The sequence below is a fragment of the Podarcis melisellensis genome (assembly GCF_964234715.1).
Source record: "Podarcis melisellensis genome assembly, chromosome: Z".
Lineage (NCBI taxonomy): Eukaryota > Metazoa > Chordata > Lepidosauria > Squamata > Lacertidae > Podarcis > Podarcis melisellensis.
Genome location: NC_138547.1, coordinates 17542325 through 17560407, shown reverse-complemented (window position 1 = coordinate 17560407; position 18083 = coordinate 17542325). Strand labels below are relative to the sequence as shown.

Here is an 18083-nt window from a genome sequence, read left to right as displayed (position 1 = left end):
CTCGCCTGCTATGCTCAAGCCAATCTGATGGTCCAACAGAACCAGGTCTTTTCTCTCTGACTTTTAATGAAAGAAAGTTACTTCACTGAGATCTTCATATCCTTAGGGCACCTGGAGTTAATGGGAGTTTCCTTTTTTGCAACCAGCATCTGCAGGGCACATAGCTGTCAACCGTCCCTTATTTGGCGGGAAACTCCCTTATCCCAGTGTCGTGTCCTGCTGCTGTCCCTTATTGATGATGTCCCCTAAATTTCCCGGGACCTCCTCTCCCTCCCTCCCTCCCTGCCAGCCAGGGAGGAGAGAGGCTCCGACTGTGTTGCTTGGCTGCCCGCCCCGCCCCCCTCCGGCCTCCTCTCACCAGCCTCGGCCCCCGGGAGCCCCTCCCTGCCAGGACTGGCGGGAGCCTCGGGCCCTTCTGCTGCCATCCTCCTCGGGGCCGCCGAACTGAGTGTCTCTGCCTGGGGCCTCCCCTCTGCCCGCCGCCGCTGCCACTCCTGCTAGGTCTTACTGCAGCTGCGCCGCCGAAGGACCTGGATGAGATGGGCAGCCTGGCGCGGCCTAGGAATTGCTGAGGAGCCTTAAGAGGAGAGCGAGGGCAACCATAGAGAAAGCAGTTCAGAGAGAGGAGGAGGAGGTGGAGGCACGGGTAGGTGTTCTAAGGGCTAACCATAGAGGGGGAAAGCGGAAGAAGGACCGCAAGCGCTTCTCCCATAGATTTGTAGTGGTAAACTAGCATAGATGGTCTGCTCTGTGGGTTTACTTAGGGTGCTATTTCCCCCCCCCTTCCTCCCGCCCCGCCTGATGGAACTGAGAGCTGCAGATGGAGCATGAGAGAAAAGATACAGAACTGCAGCAGCATCTTTGTAGCTTGGACTTAGTTTTGCGTGAAAAGTGGTTGCTGCTTGTAGTTATTTAATTGCAGTGTTTCATCAGCTGGTGTCTGAGCAGCAACCTCTGGAAGCGAAGGGCTAAAAACTGGCGCTGCTCTCCCAAATTATCTGGTCCCTTTTAACTTCGTATTTCAGCTGGTTGACTAAAATCCCTTATTTTGGCTGCTGATCCCTTATTTTCAAGGCTGCTGGTCCCTTATTTTCAAATCTGTAAGTTGACAGCTATGGCAGGGCAACCAAATTCAAAGCAGAGAAAATGGTTTATACCTGCAACTGAGGGTGTTAAAAAGCTTGTTAAGTTTTGTCGTTTAATTTTTTATACAATTTTCCATGCATTTCTTTCTACACAAAAAATATTAATAAGACTAAAATTATTGGAATTTCCACAAAAATGTTAAGAAGTCAATATCTTTTATGTACCTATTTACCAAGGAAAAAGAAATTATATTAATTTAATCAAAATATCTTTTGATTTTCCAAGTTAAGCTTCAACCTTTTAACACCCATCGCTTTGGGAATTCGAAAAATGAAAAATTCAGCATGCCCTTTTCTTGTGCCCTAATCCCGCTTACCATAACAGGTATCCAGTTAGCTACTATGAGAAGAGAATGCTGGACAAGATGGGTCATAGAATCAATGGAAAGGACCTTGGAGGGTCATCTAGTCCAATGCCCTGCAATGCAGGAATCTCAACTATATCATGCATGCATTACAGTTGGTCATCCAAGCTTTGCTTTAAAACCTCCAAGGAAGGAGAGTCTATCATCTTTCCACTGTTCTAGTTACTGGTAGGTAGCCGTGTTGGTCTGCCATAGTTGAAAAAAAATAAAAAATAAAAAATAAAAAATAAAATTCCTTCCAGTAGCACCTTAGAGACCAACTAAGTTAGTTCTTGGTATGAGCTTTCGTGTGCATGCACACTTCTTCAGATACACTGAAACAGAAGTCACCAGACCCTTATATATAGTGAGAGGGTGGGTAGGGGTACTACTCAGGAAGGTGGTGGGAATGGGTGATTGGCTGATAGGTGTGGTAAACCTGTTGACGACTGTTAACATCTGCAATTGTTCTTACCAGTTGATCATCAACAGGTTTACCACACCTATCAGCCAATCACCCATTCCCACCACCCTTCTGAGCAATACCCCTCCCCACCCTCTCACTACAGTGGTACCTCGGGTTACAGACACTTCAGGTTACAGACTCTGCCAACCCAGAAATAGTATCTCGGGTTAAGAACTTTGCTTCAGGATCAGTACAGAAATTGTGCGGCGGTGGCGCGGTGGCAGTGGGAGGCCCAATTAGCTAAAGTGGTACCTCAGGTTAAGAACAGTTTCAGGTTAAGAAAGGACCTCTGGAACTAATTAAGTTCTTAACCTGAGGTACCACTGTATATATAAGGATCTGGTGACTTCTGTTTCAGTGTATCTGAAGAAGTGTGCATGCACACGAAAGCTCATACCAATAACTAACTTAGTTGGTCTCCTGGAATGATTTTTTTTTTTAATCTTTCTACTGTCAGCTCTTAGCATCAGAAAGTTCTTCCTGATGTTTAGTTGGAATCTCCTTTCTTGTAACTTAATGTTTGATATTTTATTTTTATGCATGTTGGAAGCCGCCCAGAGTAGCTGGGGCAACCCAGCCAGATGGGCAGAGTATAAACAAATTATTATTATTATTATTAATATTATTATTATTATTATTATTATTATTATTATTATTATTATTATTATTATATGCCATTGGTTTGGTTCCTAGCCTATGGAGCAGGAGAAAAAGAAGCTTGCTCCATCTTCCATGTGACAGCACTTTAGATATTTGAAGATGGCTATCATATTTCATCTCTTGTCTCCTCTGGGCTATTATAAACTATTTGCTGTGTGAATGGCTTTCTTTTATCTGTCAATTTCATTGTACGCTCACGAGTTGTAGTGTTAAGAGACAGGGACGAAGACTTCCTCTATAAATGCTACACGTTATTATCTGTTTCATTTGTCTGCTGCTTATAACTAGTAGCAGGGGTTTTTTTTGTTTGTTCCTTCATTTTAAACGTGTTGTTCATGAAAAAAATGTGCAGAGAAGTTTTCCCTGCTGCAGTTTGCAATACATGGCATCACTCTTGGCAACAGCATTTCTTACCACCATCCCGCCCATGGTGTCGCAATGTTCTTGCTTGGGGAACACAAAAACCTGACACCAGAGATGAAATTAAAATAACATTCTGTCCTATCCTCAGCATGCCAAAAGAACTAGGAGACAGTTCCAGGATGGTCACTGTGCCACAGACAGAGAAAGGGCACTCAGCTTCTTCACAGGACTTCTGAACTTTCACCCTGCTGTATGTTCTGCCCCAGCCACAAAGCATGTCACTGGGCCTCTGTTGTGCCTTGCCAGGAAATAGTGTGGCACAGTGGTTAGAGTGCCAGATTAGGACCTGGGAGAGACCAGGGTTCAAATCCCACCCCACACACATGGCCCTGAGGCTCACTGCATGACCTTGGGAGATAACCAATGTTTCTCTCTGCTTAACCTACCTCACAGGGTTGTTGTGGGGATTAAATTGGGAGGTGGAGCTCCTTGGAGAAAAATGTGAGCTATAAAGGCAATAAAATGTAAGTGAAATGTGATCTGAGCAGCCCAGGAGCCAAACCAGGTGGGAACGTTGCACAGGAAACTCCAATGCTCTTAGACTTGGATACATAGAACTGTAGAGCTGGCAAAGACCCCAAGGCATAGCTGTCAACATCTGCCTTTTTTAAAGGGAAATTCCCTTATTCCGAATAGGATTCCTCGCAAGACAAGGGAAACGTTGACAGCTATGCCCCAAGGATCATCTAGTCCAACGCAGGAACCAGAGCTATTCTTCAATGGAATGTCATTCTGAAATGGCACTGAAATGCACTCAAGAGAAGCCCATGAACCAAAAGGCAAACTACAGTGGAAGGTATTGCAGCAAAGGGACTACACAAATACCCACTGCAGAATAAAGAGAAAGAGAACAGTATTATATTTTTAAATGGTCATATATTTTCTTTTACTTTTTCTTAAACATTTCTAATACATTTGTTCAAAATACTGGCATTTCCAGCAGATTTTTTTTAAAAATTCATTTTATTTTTTTAGTGAACAATAATACACGGTAGTGATTTCACAGTAGAGCAGACCTGCAGGATAATGCTTTTGGAGTGGGGAGAGGGTGGGGAGAGGGTTGGAGGGGTTGCAACGAAAGGCCATGTTTTGTATTTTGCTTCCCCCCGCCCGCCCCCCAGCGTAGCAAGGTGCAGGGAGGGTTAGAGACTTTTTCTTATATCAAAATTCACTTGTTCCAAATTGGGCGTGGGAGGGAGAAGAGATTTTGGACGGAGCCATTTCAACAAGGCCCTTTCTCTTTCCTCCATACAGGGCTGTATTGGTGGCTGGTTCAATCAAGAGGCATAGAACAAATTCTATAAAAGCAGAGAGAGAGAAACACACACCGCCTCCTCCCCCCCCACCCCTACCCCGCTCCCCAGAAAAAGAAAACAAATCCCCCAAATAATCTAGGAATATGCAAGGGATAAAGTTACATCTGTACAAAAATAGATATTTAGCTTTATTGACGCTTTAGATATTCCGCTCACCTTCTCTCACTCTTTTTCAACATTTTCATGTTTTTGTTTTTTTCCCTGTAATCCTTTCTAAACTTTTCTTTCTTTAAAAAAAGTTATGCACTCCTTAGCGAAGGCATCATTGTCCCTAACTGATGGGGACTTATTGAGCTATTGTTCAACACACCTGCTGCTGCTGCTGCTGACCTCCCCCAGTGACCTCCCCCCTCTTTAAAAAAAAAAAGCATCTTAAAATAGATGCAATGTTTTCCTTCCCTTTTCAAAGATCCAGTATTAGTGACCACCAAGTTGTGTGGCAGCAGGAATGGGGCAGGGAAGGATGGGAGGGAGGTTCCCACGTAAAATCCCACTTGCTCCCACAAAGCAAATTTTCTTTAAAAACTTGAAGAAAATACAAGAAAGTTTCATTAAAAAAAAAAGAGAGAGATCTGAGGACACATTGGTAACACTAAGAAGTGGGTATAACATATGTATATTTGAATGGGGGGTATTTATACAGTGTATATATCTACACAACACACGTGCATAAACACACACATGTATCAACGTAAAAAAAAAAAAGGATTCATGCAATCTTGTTCTAGACGTGGGGACGTCACCAGCCTGTCCACCTGTCTTGGGGAAATGGGGTGTCCTCAGGTGCCCTGACCAAACACAGCCAGAGGGAAATATTAGACCCTCTGTTTGTGGCTATACCAGAATAAGTTCAGGGCGACTTTGGGCTCCCCCCGGAACTGCAAAGTGAAGGATCCCAGCAGATGGAATGAGGAAAGGGGCTTTATTAAGCAGGAGTATATCCCATAACAGGTCACACAGAATTTGCAAAGAGCAGGCTTCCGCAACCTCGGCCCTGCAGATGTTTTGAGACTACAATTTCTCTGACCACAGGTCCTGGTAGCTAGGGATTGTGGGAGTTGTAGGCCAAAAACATCTGGCCGGCCGAGGCTGAGGAAGCCTGCCCAAGAGTCAACTGCTTCAACCCCTATTATGCAGGAACCCCATCTTAAATAACCCCAGACAGGTGGCCATCCAACCTCTTGTTTAAAAATCTCCAATGAAGGGGAGATGCACTACCTTTCACAGCATGGAGTTTTGTGTCAGAAGAAACGTGTAGAAGACTTTGCTTTTTTTCACATGCTCTGGATCAGCAGTTCCAAACGTGGGTGGTATTGCCCCCACCCTCGTTTGCTGTGAGATTCCCTAGGATGCTAAGAGCCAAGGGCATGAAACCCCTTCTTCACTTCGCATTTAAAACTTTCTGCTCTTATAGCTTTCAAAGCTATTTCCTTTGGTCGTGTTTTGTTGGTATTTATGATTCTGAGTTGTCACAGTTATTGGCAATAGCTATTTCTTTACTTATAAATCAGTTACCAGTAGCAGGTGAAGGTTTGCGCATGTTTGGTAAGTCGTTATATATAAATATTTTATGGTATAAATCTCCTTCACCCTTAAAGTTTTCATTAGTAAGAATGTGTAGAAAATATTTCTCATGCAATATTCTTTGCTGTGTGTGTGTGTGTGTGTAATTTGAGATGCCAAATTAGATCAGAGCATATATTCACTTTTGCATATATATTTAATAAATCTGCAACTAATTGCTGTTGTTTTGAATTTTAGTCTTTTATTACCTTACTTAGTGAGTTGTGCAAACCGCTATTCTGAATAATGCTTTACTCACTGGGGATGAGTTAATGGAACCCAGGGGGCAGACACCCCCCCCCCAAGTTTAGGAACCACTGCTCTAGGAGGGCAGGGATGTATGCAATCACAGGCCAACTCAGGGCTGACCCACTGAAAATAATGGGCCTATGCTGGGTAGAACTTAGCTAGAGAAGACAACCCCTGGCCGTCTTCTGCAAGTCCGATACTCCAGAAGTCTATGGGACACAGTGATGCTTAATGAAACCGTTCCCTCTGTTGCTTGGAACCATCTACTTCACACCAGTAGCCCATCACTTCAAGGAAGGCACGGTCTACTTTAAAGATGGATGCTTCTGGATAAGTGAACCTCACCCCTCCCCATTCAGCTGGGAGTGAAAAGTACAGTGTTGACCTGGGCATCTGTGGATGCCATCTGATTAATGTCTCCAAAGGCTCTTTATTATGATCTTCCATTATAACATTTTCCTTTAGAAACCAAGCATTACCTCACTGGCAATGATTTCTGACTCCTTACAGATGACTTTGACATGTGGCAAAATCCCCAGCTAAATACGAAATGACACAGGTGAGAAAGGTGGGTCACCTGTAGGGTCCCGTTATTATGCTAGGAGAACCTCATAAAAGCCCCAAACAGTGAAGGCAAATGCAAACAAAGGAGTCATCAGGGATGTCTGCACATAATGTTCTACAAGTGCACAATCTCTGGGCTGTTTCCAAAGTTGCGCTGAGTAACCTGTCCCATTGGTGCAAGAATTTTCACCCGTGTAATGGGGCTTTCCCACTCTCCTCCCCCCTCTGTGCCACTAAATCTGTTTTAGGGGGTCCCCCCTACCTCCTGAAGCGCATCTGGGGAGAGTGGGGGTGAAGTCTTGTTACCTGAGCAGAAACCCTGGTGCTGATAGATCTCACTGGCTGGATACGGCTCTGCATAGAGCAATATACTGGTAACATTATTCACACGCAGAGTTCAGTGAGTGTACAGTATGTTTATGCAGCAGTTGAGCTGAACAGACCAACAAACTATGCACTCTTTCACATAGGGACACTCATACAGCTTGTATGCTGAATGCAGGTAATGTGTGAACAAGCACACTAAAGTCCATTGATTCAAGGCTGCAGGGGTCAACCTCTGCAGGGCTTTGGGCATGACCTCTGCCATGATTGAAAATGCAGGTGGTGGCCCCAAACTGTAAGATGCAAGTGGCCTTCTGGTGCAGATTGCTTGAAGAATCAGAAACTGCCCTATGGCTCCCAGTGCTTTTAAAACTGGAAGGGTATGCACGAAGCCACATCATTCTGGCACAATATTCATCACTGGTACTCACAAACAGAGCTGGATCAGGGAAGGCAGACCCTAATACACTCCAGTGAATAGCAAAGACCAAACCGGATGCAGTGGAAAGATTCTCACAAATACCCTGAGCCAAAATAAAACTCTCAAATGTATGTTGGAGGCTTAGAACTCCAAATAAAGTGTCCCTCTTTTTCTTATTTTGCTCTCAAAGAGTTTGGACATTGGATTCTTCAGACCCTGAAATTCAGCTGCCGCAAAGCAAATCAGAGGGCAGGTGATAAAGGATGTTGCTCTGGCTCAATGACTGAGCTCTCAAGGCAGAGCAGGAAAGGAAGGCAGTCAGCTACCAAGACCTCAAGGGAACTGAATGATGTTGTGTTCCAAGGAACACATTTCTTTTCTATTTGATACCCTCTGGAATGAGTGTTTTGTTGGCAAAGGGTTTCCAGAGGGGAAATTGGTTGGGTGGCATTTCCAAGGATCCTCTCCCCTCCCATCTTGCCTGCTGCAATCAGCCACATTTTTCGGCAGGGGGGGGGAGTGGTGGTTTTGCAAATATGTCTCCTGAAATCCTAGGGCAGACTCTTGGGAGCATGGAAGGATGGATGGGAAAATGGGTGCCAAGGGCGTAAAGGAAAGCAGGGAAAGAGAACGAGAAAGGATTTGGTGAAGAAGAGGAAAAGAATAATCAGGATGCAGTGATATCAGAAGGCATCTATTTAAAGGCCAGCTTAAACTGGCAACAGGGCCTGCTGAGTGTTGCAGAATATTTATAGAACATGCAAGGCGTATATATATGCAAATAAGCATCTCAGGGAACCTCCTGGGTCTGAGCCATCTACACACTTCACTCTTGGCCTGGACCAAACTTGCTAGTAATTGCCACTTCCCCCTACAAAATTGCTGGAAATCTAGTCCAGCATCCCGTTCCCTGAGACACAATTCCAAGCAGGTGTTTGAAACCCTAAGGACTTGGTGTTGTTATTAAAACTGCCCACCTAGGGTTCAGTGTCTGCCTGACTGCCTGCCAGGGATTGCTTGATGCACTTGAACACTGCTGGGTTATCAAGGCCAGTTTTAAAAAGCGACAACAGAGAGTGCTGATATTAACAGAGGTGTGTGTTGTTTTTTAAGGGAATTGGGTGGGGGAATCCCACTGAAAACAGACAAGGGGAAAGTGCTTAGAGGACTTGCAGCATTGACTGCCACAGCTTTAAAGCAGCCTTTGTGCATTTCAGCTGGTTTTGCAGTTTGAGCGGCTCACTCAGTTACCAAGAGAAAGTCATCTTTGGACGAAAAGCAAAGAAAATGGCCACACACACACACACACACGCCATGCGCAGAACAAGAGTGACCTGTGCTGTACAGCCCAAATCCATAACCCTTCCCACACAATTTACAGATGGCTTCAGAACACGGTCGGGCAAAAGGTAGCTCAGGATCCGCAGACAGGCAATTGGATTTGAAACTGTAAGGACTAGAAACTTGCTCTCTTAAAAAAAAATATCCACCAAATTTGCAGCAAACTGACAAGAGTTTTTGACACCTGGAGGTCTTAAGAACTGAAAGTATCACCCCTTCTGAATTAGGACACCGGAAAGGTGTGGTGATGAGAAGTGGGGTTTTATGTGAAAGTACTTGTGACCTTGGTTCTGGTGCTGCTTACAAACCGCTGGGCTGAGCACATGCACAAGGTGGGCACCCTGTTCCTTAATTCTTAGAACATGTCTTCCCACCTGAGTCACTGGTGCAAAGCCCACCCAGCCCAGTGCTAGAAAACCTGGACCCCATTTCCCTTTTGAGATGCTAAGAGAGCAATTTTTTGCTTTTTTTCGTTGCAGCTTGGAGGCAGGTAAAACAACAAATAATAGGATTCGTGGGGCTGGAAGGGACCCCAACCCCTGCAAAGGCTTCCATTCTCCAAAATGTCCGTCTGCAACGAAGCAAATTAAATTCACACACACGGCAACAAGTGTGTGTGTGTTCGTGTGTTGGGGGAGCTGACAACCAAAACCACACACGTGAGGCAGATAAGTTTGTGCGAGGCAGGGGGTGGGCTCAGATTTACAGCTTGCTATGAAATCCACCTAGGCCTGTGGAAACAGTGGTGGTGGTGGAGGAGGAAAGTGAACAGCGGTGGGGGCGGGGTGCGTTTTCGCACATTCAAAATAAACAACAACAGCCATTTTTCCCTCTGCACCTGTGAGAGGGACAGCAAACGGCTATTGTCAGATCCCCGAGATGCACAGAGAGAGCGTGAGAAATGGCTGAAGGGCTGAGTCAACGGTGTCACAGAAGGAAGATGGTAGGCTGCCTCTCGCACATGCCAGGGAGAAACGGGGGCACACGTTGGCAGTAGAAGGGGAGGCGTGGTGGTGGTGGCATCGGCGAGCCCGCCGGGCAGGAGAAGAAATGGGACCAACCCCGTCTGCCTTCTTAAGTCATTTGGTGGGGAGCCTCCAGCATCTCCATCAGGAAGGTGTCGATGGGAGTGTCCCCTATTAGCTTGAAGAAGAAGAGGTGCTCCAGGCATTTGAGGCCAATGGACCGGAGGGCAGGGAGGCGGAGCAAAAGCTTGGCGAACCTAGAAACGTAATAGAAAGACAGATGGCAATTAAGGGCATGGGAAGAGGCAATTCACACAGCCATGTGAATGTTGATACTGCCTGGCAGTGGCTCTCAAGGGCTTCTGGCCCAGGGTCTTCCCAGCTGGGATCTTCTGCATGTGAAGCAGATTCTCTACCCCTGAGCTACAGCCACTTTCCCTGAAAATAAAGTAAATTCTAGTTCTTATGGTTTCAGACCCTCCAAGTGCCCTTGTTTCCCAGGGACAGTCCTGGATTTACAGAAGACATCCCAGTTTGATTCCGGAATGTCCCCTTTTTCCTTAGGGCACTCCTATTTTCATTGGAGAAATGTTGGAGGGCATGGGGTTATGCATGTCAAGGAGGTAAGTAACTATGCAACCTTTAGAAGACACCTGGAAGTTTATTTTAATGCTTAATGTTTTATTATACTTTTGTATGTGTTGGAAGCTACCCAAAGTGGCTGGGGCAATCCAGTCAGATGGGTGGGGTATAAAAAATAATATTATTATTTTTATGGAATAGGACTTCCCTATTTTCATCGGAGAAATGTTGGAGGGGATGTCATTCTGACTTAAGGGATTGAACCTGTGACACCAGCTCCACATAACAAATATTTATGGGAGGGCCCCCCCCCACTTCTTTTCCATTGGTAGCCCCCGCTTGCAAAATCTGGGGCTTCCAATGTGTGTCAGAACCAAAGTCACTAATGGGGGGGGGGAGAGAAAACAGTGGAGGGGAGGCCTGAATTTGTGCTTGCATTCCGCCCCCCCCGCCCCCCTCCCCTCCAAATGCTGAGTTGGCAAAGTAGGCCTCCGAGATGGAAGCCAGGAAAATACAAATCAAACCCTGCCACTCTCTTCCTCCCCCAGAGGAAAACCTAGAAAGTTTCGCTTTTAAACTAAACCAGATGATGGATGTTCAAGGAGCATTTTAACCATGAAAGAGCTGACTCAGAGGACAGCAGGGATAAAGGAAGCCCAGGGATGGGAGGCGGATTTCAGTTTGGAAGAGGAAAGCTGCCTAGGACCACATGTCTACTGCTGTGCCAGAGGAATGTGTCTTATGCTGACCCATCTAGCTCAATATTGTCCACACTGACTGGCGGCAGTGGATCTCCAGGGTTTCAGGCAGGGAGTCTTTCGCAACCCTACCTGGAAATGACTGAACCTGAAACTATCCAAATGCAAAGTAAAAACTAAGGTACTAGCCCTCATGATTGTGAAGAACAGACTGAATTAAATAGGAACCTACGGATCTGCCTTATACGGAATCATATCACGGGTCCATCTAATGTCCACACTGAGTGACAACTGCTCTTCAGGATTTCAGACAGGCACAGATTCAAAGACTCACCTCCCGGGCTGGTCAGGGTATTTCTGTTTACAGTAGGCCTCAAGTGACGCATACACTTTCTCACGCAGGGCCTCGACTTCAGCAGGATTGGAAAGCCCTTTTGAGTCTGCAGTGGGACAGATGAAAGGCCTTGAAATCTGGGCAAAGGCAGAGGACTAGAATAACACACATTTTAAAGCTGAGGAAAGGCATATCTTGAGGACTGGAGGCATGCAATCTCAAGGAGTGAGGGGATATTTTAAAGCTGGGGAAAGGCTTTCCTGAGGACATGTTTTAAGGGAGACACTTTCTTTTTGTAATCAGCAGGTGAATTCAGCTCTGAAGACCAACTCGGTTCTTAACAGGCTTTGGAAAGTAGATATACCATCCATTTCAGGGCTCGTAATCTGAAACTCGAGGTTGTGTGGGGGAGTGGGAGGAGGAAAGCAGAAACAGGATTGAGAGGATTAAGTTATTCCTAAAGCATATTTCCTGCAGCACCGCTCCACTCAGAGGATTTCATAACAAATCTAATTACTATGAATACATACAGGTCTGGGAGTCTGATTAACCCAGTGAGTGTTCTGGTCTTGAAAGGAAGTGCCCCACTGAGCCTAAATCCCTCACAGGAATCAAAGAATTATGGAGTCAAGAGGGACCCCTAAAGATCATCTAATCCAACCCCCTGCAGGAACACAGCAACCCCTGGGTGGGCTTGAACCACCAACCTACTGTTAACAGCCATTCATACTGACCTATTTTGCCACAGGAGGCTTAAGAGGGCCTGAGGAGCAACATGTTGGTGACATTCCAAAGATGGTTGTAACACCAACGTTTTTCCCTCGGCAAGTCAACATTTCTTGACTTGGCCTGCTCAGCACTGGTGGAAGTGCAACAGCAGGGATCATTCAGTATGCAACTGGAGCCTTAACTTTGCTCATGTTAAAATCAGATATGTTGTGAACCTCCCTGTGGTCTTTAGCTGAAGGGCAGTATTCAAATTATAAAAATTATAATCATAATTATCATAGCCAATGGGGATGGGAGGCGGTGTTGCTTAGCAACCAGGCTGGGCACAGTGTACCCTGATTGGCTGTGTAGTTCTGAGGGAGTTTTTCCTCTGTATGTTTGGTTGAACATCTCCCTGTCAGGTACAAGGACTGAACTAAGAAAGACAAAACCTCTCTGTTCCTTTCTCCTGAAATGATACAGTACTTTTTGTTAGTTTTCCGCAGAGCTGTTTCTCCAGAAAAAGAGGTGACGGAACTCACCATGAACGCCTCCTTTGCTCTCTTATAATGGCAATGGTGCCCACCTGAGAGGTGCTGGAAAGAAACCCTGGTTTCCCCCTCAATAAAGTGTTACCAATATATCTTGTCTCTCCTTTATTCAAGTGCCTTTGCTGAGGAGTGAGCAAGCAGTGTGTCCAGACTGCAGTCAAGAGAGGAACCATATCAGCATTCTTAAATTCAGATTTGGTTCCCCTCCAGAGCAGCCTCCCTGTCCCTGGAGCCCTGAGGGGAGACTTCTGATACCAGAACTCTCATGTCCACAGATTCCTTGGGGGCTCAGGAGAGCCCAGAGGCGAGATCTGCACAGCTGGAAACCCCCATGATTGCAAAGGATTTCGCTGGTCAGGGAAGCACTCAGCAGGTGGATCCCCCCCGCCAATCAACAACCACCTCATCCTGCTGTAAAACTCAGCTGCTTGCTCTGGAACCTTGCTATGGCAACCTGGATATTTGGCCCAGCTCTAGGAACACAATCCGTAGCCCTGAACTCACCCTTTCATCTCCTTCCGAGGTGATGACTATGACCGTGGCCTCTGCCTGCGGAACCAGGAATAGCTAGCTACTCCTTTTTAATTTTTTTGGTAATGTTATTACATTTATATCCCATCTTTCCTCTAAGAAGCCCAAGGTGGCATACATAGTTCTCTTCCTCCCCATGTTATCCACATGACAACCCTATGATTTAGGGTAGGCTGAGAGTGCATGACTGGCCCAAGGTCACCCAGGAAGCTTCATGGCTGAGTGGGGATTCAAACCCTGGTCTCCCAGGATCTAGTCCAATACTCTAACCACTACACCGCGCTGACTCTCCTTGCTTGGGCCATCACCCCTTCTTGGGGGTCAGCATCCCCAATGGTTTGTGGCACCTGGTCCCAGGGTATTCCTTCTTGCTCTCTCCTAGGAGCTAGTCTGTTCACTTAGATCTGGCTTCAGAGGCCCTGCTCTAGGTTCCCCCACCCCTCAACCCTGAGATAAGTCGGGCAGCCTGTGGCCCATGAAAATGAAGCCTCCCTCTAACTCAAGAGTGGAAACCTCAATTGAAAAGGGGTCCCCTATCCTGCAAGGACAACCAAACCTACCAGGGTTGAAGAGGACAATGGCTCGGAGACACCCCAGTTCTGTTTTATCCATCTGCATATCTCTCATTTTTGATACGAGTTCTGTCAATACTCTGCAAATAATAAATAGTAATAATAATACAGTCACTTCTGAGCATGTGTTCATCTATTTGCTTTCAGCAACCCCCTTGAAATTTTGGCATTTTAAGCCAAGTCTAGCTGAGCCTTCCTTTGACTAGTCTCTTCAGATTCTCCCTTTCAGCGGTCAATGGCATGACTTGAAACGCTTTTATTTTCAAGCCTGCTGTTTATTCAGATCAACCTGCTCAAACAGTTAGGTCATCAAGCAGGAGACCCTCTTATGGGTGCCACACACCCCAAATTCAGTGAGCACTCAGGGCAGAGCTTTCAGTGTGGCGTCACTTTGGAAAATGTTCCCCTTGGAAATTAGGATGGGGCCAACAATATGTTCTTTCAGGTGCCTCCTTTATTTTCCCCAGTCAGCCAGGCATCTTCAGGGTTACATTGTTGGCTATTGTTCATGCTAGTTTTAAAGACGGACTCAAGGTTTCCTTTCTTTGTATAATATTTTCAAATGGTGGTGGTTTACAAATCCTTCAAATTCTGTCCTTTTGCAAACCGCTTAGAGGCTTCCTGTTGAGGAAGTAGCATACAATTTCTCTTAAAATAATATTCGTCTTAAACACAGCATAGCATCCAACAACCTTGTTCAGTTAAGATTGGCACCTGCACAACAGAACTTTCCCTCCCACTCCTCTCCCTGCATGCACCTCCCCTCACCCAGTTCTGCTCTGGAAGGTTGGGAGAACCCCAGAACAGACTTAGAATTTCTATTGCACTAGCAGAAATCTTTGCTCTAACAGAACATAGGACTTAACACTAATCTGAATACAAGCCAGAAACCCTAGCTTGGTTTTGGTTTGAAGAGCAATTGGTTCAATTTGAAGGTGGGCAGAGAAAAGAAGAAGAGTGAAGTAATCAAAACTGAAGCTGCAATCCCTTATTCACCTTCTCCACCCCCCATGGCCCCGAATCCTCACCCTTCCTGACCTCCAAACAGTTTTCTCTCACCTGTCAAAGATGGCACCAACGCCTGCACTGTGAGCACTGTTCCGATGGACGTGGAGACCTGTGGCAAGGAGGATCCCATCTTTCACAGCTATGGACCGGTGTGAGAAGGAGGCAATGAGCAACTCATTCCAACCTGCAGTGAAATAAATGGAGAGGGGGCTGTGAAGTCTACTAGAACAGATCACGAGATAAAACTTTGTCCAAAAACCTTTCGGCCCCTTTTTAGAGAAACAATCTGAGTAAAGTGGTGATGCTTAGAATAACAGAATTGCAAAGTTGGAAGGGATCCCCAAGGGTCCAACCTGCTGTAGTGCAGGAATCCCAAATAAAGAATCCCTAACAGGTGGCCATCCAACCTCTGCTTAAAAACCTCCAAAGAAGGAGAGTCCACCAGACAGCTTAAAAACTATGAGGCGTTAGTTCTAATCAGAGCAGACCACTGAAATCCATGGACCCAAGGTAGCCTTGTCCATTAATTTCAGTGGAACTGCTCTAACTATGACTAACATTAAATGCGACAGGTGTGTGGAACTTTTGCTGAACTACAAATCCCATTAGGCCTAGCAAGCGTGACCAGGAATGATGATGGGCATTGAGATATCTGGAGGGTAAAAGATTCCCAACACCTGCAATATGGCTCCAGGATGAGATGGTTTTACAGGAGAATTTAAAACAATAAAAATTTTAGCAAAACTTCTCGAGTCTTATGGATGAATTAATGCTATCCTACTGATTTCTGGAAAACAAATAGATGCTGACCAGGAAGAATAATTATTTCTCAAAACCTCACTAGTTATTGTCCCATTGTGCTTTTAAGGCCACATCAACACCATACATTTAAATAACTTTGATACTACTTTAAATGGCTTCCCCCCACAATTTCTGGAAGCTGCAGTTTCTTAAGAGTACTGAGAGTTATTAACAGAGCCCTATCCACCTGTTGGAAGTGGAACAGGCATGTAATGCCAAAATCACATACAGTCATACCTCATGTTACGGATGCTTCAGGTTACGTGTTTTCGGGTTGCGGACCGTGGGAAACCCGGAAGTACCGGAACAGGTTACTTCCGGGTTTCGCCACTCGCGCATGCGCAGAAGCACTAAAGCATGCTTCGCGCATGTGCAGAAGCGCCAAATTGTGCCTGCGCAGATGTGGCGCTTCAGGATGTGAACGCTGTGGGTTGTGGACATGCCTCCGTCACAGATTACATCCGCAACCCAAGGTTCCACTGTATAATCAAAACACATCGGGTGCCCCTTTTCTATTATTATTACTTTTTTGCCAGGTGAGTAAAGCTGAATGCACACAAGTTAAATGAGCGTAAGTTGCAAATTACGTGTATCTTAGTGCTTCAAACGTATGGCATGAATGTGGCCTAGATCAGGGCTTTGCCCTCCGTGCAGCTATCACAGGGGGTGCCCCCTGAAGCCATGAGCCATACTGAATTCCGTTCGTGCTAGAGGCACACGTGACACCAGCCACCTCTTTTAGCTAGGTTTTAACACTTCAATATTTCATGGGCAGGTGCTCTCCGCAGGCCACTCAATAATACATAAAGCCATTTGTTTGAAAGACTTTGAGGGGGTCAGCTGAGGCCTTTCCTGATAAAGACACTGGCAGGTTCCACTTGGGTGCAACGGACGAGCTCACGCCAGCTCGCCAAGTCAGCATTTTGCCTCCAGTGGTACACCACCCCCACTCCCCCTCTGGTGATCAAGCAAGTCCGTAATGAAATGCTTCCCTTCTCGACAAGCTGGGTGGCCACTAAAGGTTAGGGGGTCTCTGTGTTGCAAGGGATTCTGGACCAGAAAAAATCAGACTCATAGGGTTGGAAATGATCCCAAGGGTCATGTAGTACATTTCCCTGCAATGCAAGAATTTCAACTAAAGCATTCAGGGCAGATGACCACCCAGACTCTGCTTAAAAACCACCAATGAAGGACAGCCCACCACCTTCCAAGGGAGTCCATTCCAGAGTCTAACAGCTCTTACTGTCAGAAAGTTCTTCCTGATGTTTAGTCGGAATCTCCTTTCTTGCAATTTGAATCCATTGGTTCGAGTTCTGCCCTTTGGAGCAGCTGAAAACAAGCTTGCTCCGTCTTCCATGTGACAGCCCTTTAGATATTTGAAGACGGCTATCATATCTCCTCTCATTCTCCTCTTCCCCATGCTAAATAGACCGAACTCCCTGAACTGTGTTTGTCCTGCTGCTCTGTGTATACAGTCATACCTCGGGTTACAGACACTTCAGGTTGCGTTTTTCAGCTTATGGACCGCCGAAACCCAGAAGTACCAGAACGGGTTCCTTCCGGGTTTCGGCAGTTGCGCATGCACAGAAGCGCTAAATCGTGCTTTGTGCATGTGCAGAAGCGCTGAATCGCAACCTGTGCGTGTGCAGATGCGCCGCTGCGGGTTGTGGACGCTGCGGGTTGCAAACGTGCATCCCGCACAGATCACGTTCGCAACCTGAGCATCCACTGTATAGAGATGCATGTTACACAACACGGGATCATATGCAACGTTAGCCCTCCTGAGAGTAGACCCAAACAGATGGAATGGTGCTCCAAGGGTAATTGGGACACTTTTCAAAGCACATGCTGGCAATCTCTCAGAAATTCTTTAGCTGTAAATCCTGCGATGCAGGGGGTTAGACTAGTTGGCCCTCTACAACTGATTCTTTTAAATATATTTTAAATATTGATATCTTTTAAAGCATTATGATACTGCTTCAAACAGTCATGGCTTCCACCTGAGATAATTCTGGGAGATGCAGTTTGTCCCTGTTCTTCCTCCTGGAGCTACAATTCCCAGAGCGGCTTAACAACCCATCCCTCTTTGCAGGGAACTCTGGGAACTGTAGCTCTGGGAAGTGAAGGGGGTCTTTTAACAACTCAGCAACCTTCACAAACTACAGTTCCCGGGATTCTTGGCCAGGAGCCTGATTAGCCAGTCCTAATAATATTTTATTAGTAATGTTTTTAAATAGTGTTTCATTGCATACATACTGCTGATATTTTATGAGATGTCAGCATGGTAGGGTTGGGTCAAGAGACAAGGGAGTGTGCCTCTCCGGGGCACAAGTGGCCTCTCCGGGGCACAAGCCTAGGCAGTGTGTATGGAGGTCCTGGGCTGCCCACATGACATGACCCCACTCTCACTGATGTGGTTCAAAGGAAAGCAGAGCAATACATTTGGCACCAACTTCCTGCAGGAGTTGCCCAAAGGAGGCGTACAAGGTGCAATACAACCGCCTTAGGGACTCCACT

The 18083-nt window shown here is 46.0% G+C and overlaps 1 protein-coding gene across 7 annotated transcripts in view; it reads right to left on the bottom strand.

Moving 5' to 3' along the window:
• Positions 1-4713: 4713 nt before the first annotated feature.
• Positions 4714-18083, bottom strand: part of RXRA (retinoid X receptor alpha) — a 132032-nt gene continuing 118662 nt past the window's right edge. For 6 of the 7 annotated variants that reach the window (XM_081897868.1, XM_081897870.1, XM_081897869.1 and 3 more), the window contains 4 exons: positions 14817-14949; positions 13746-13837; positions 11396-11501; positions 4714-10038 (listed from right to left, as the gene is read on the bottom strand). In XM_081897868.1, coding sequence (XP_081753994.1) covers positions 9891-10038; positions 11396-11501; positions 13746-13837; positions 14817-14949 — 479 coding nt within the window. In that variant the 3' untranslated portion in view covers positions 4714-9890. The remainder of the gene's footprint in view (positions 10039-11395; positions 11502-13745; positions 13838-14816; positions 14950-18083) is intronic. The other variant, XR_014164890.1, reaches the window with a different exon arrangement.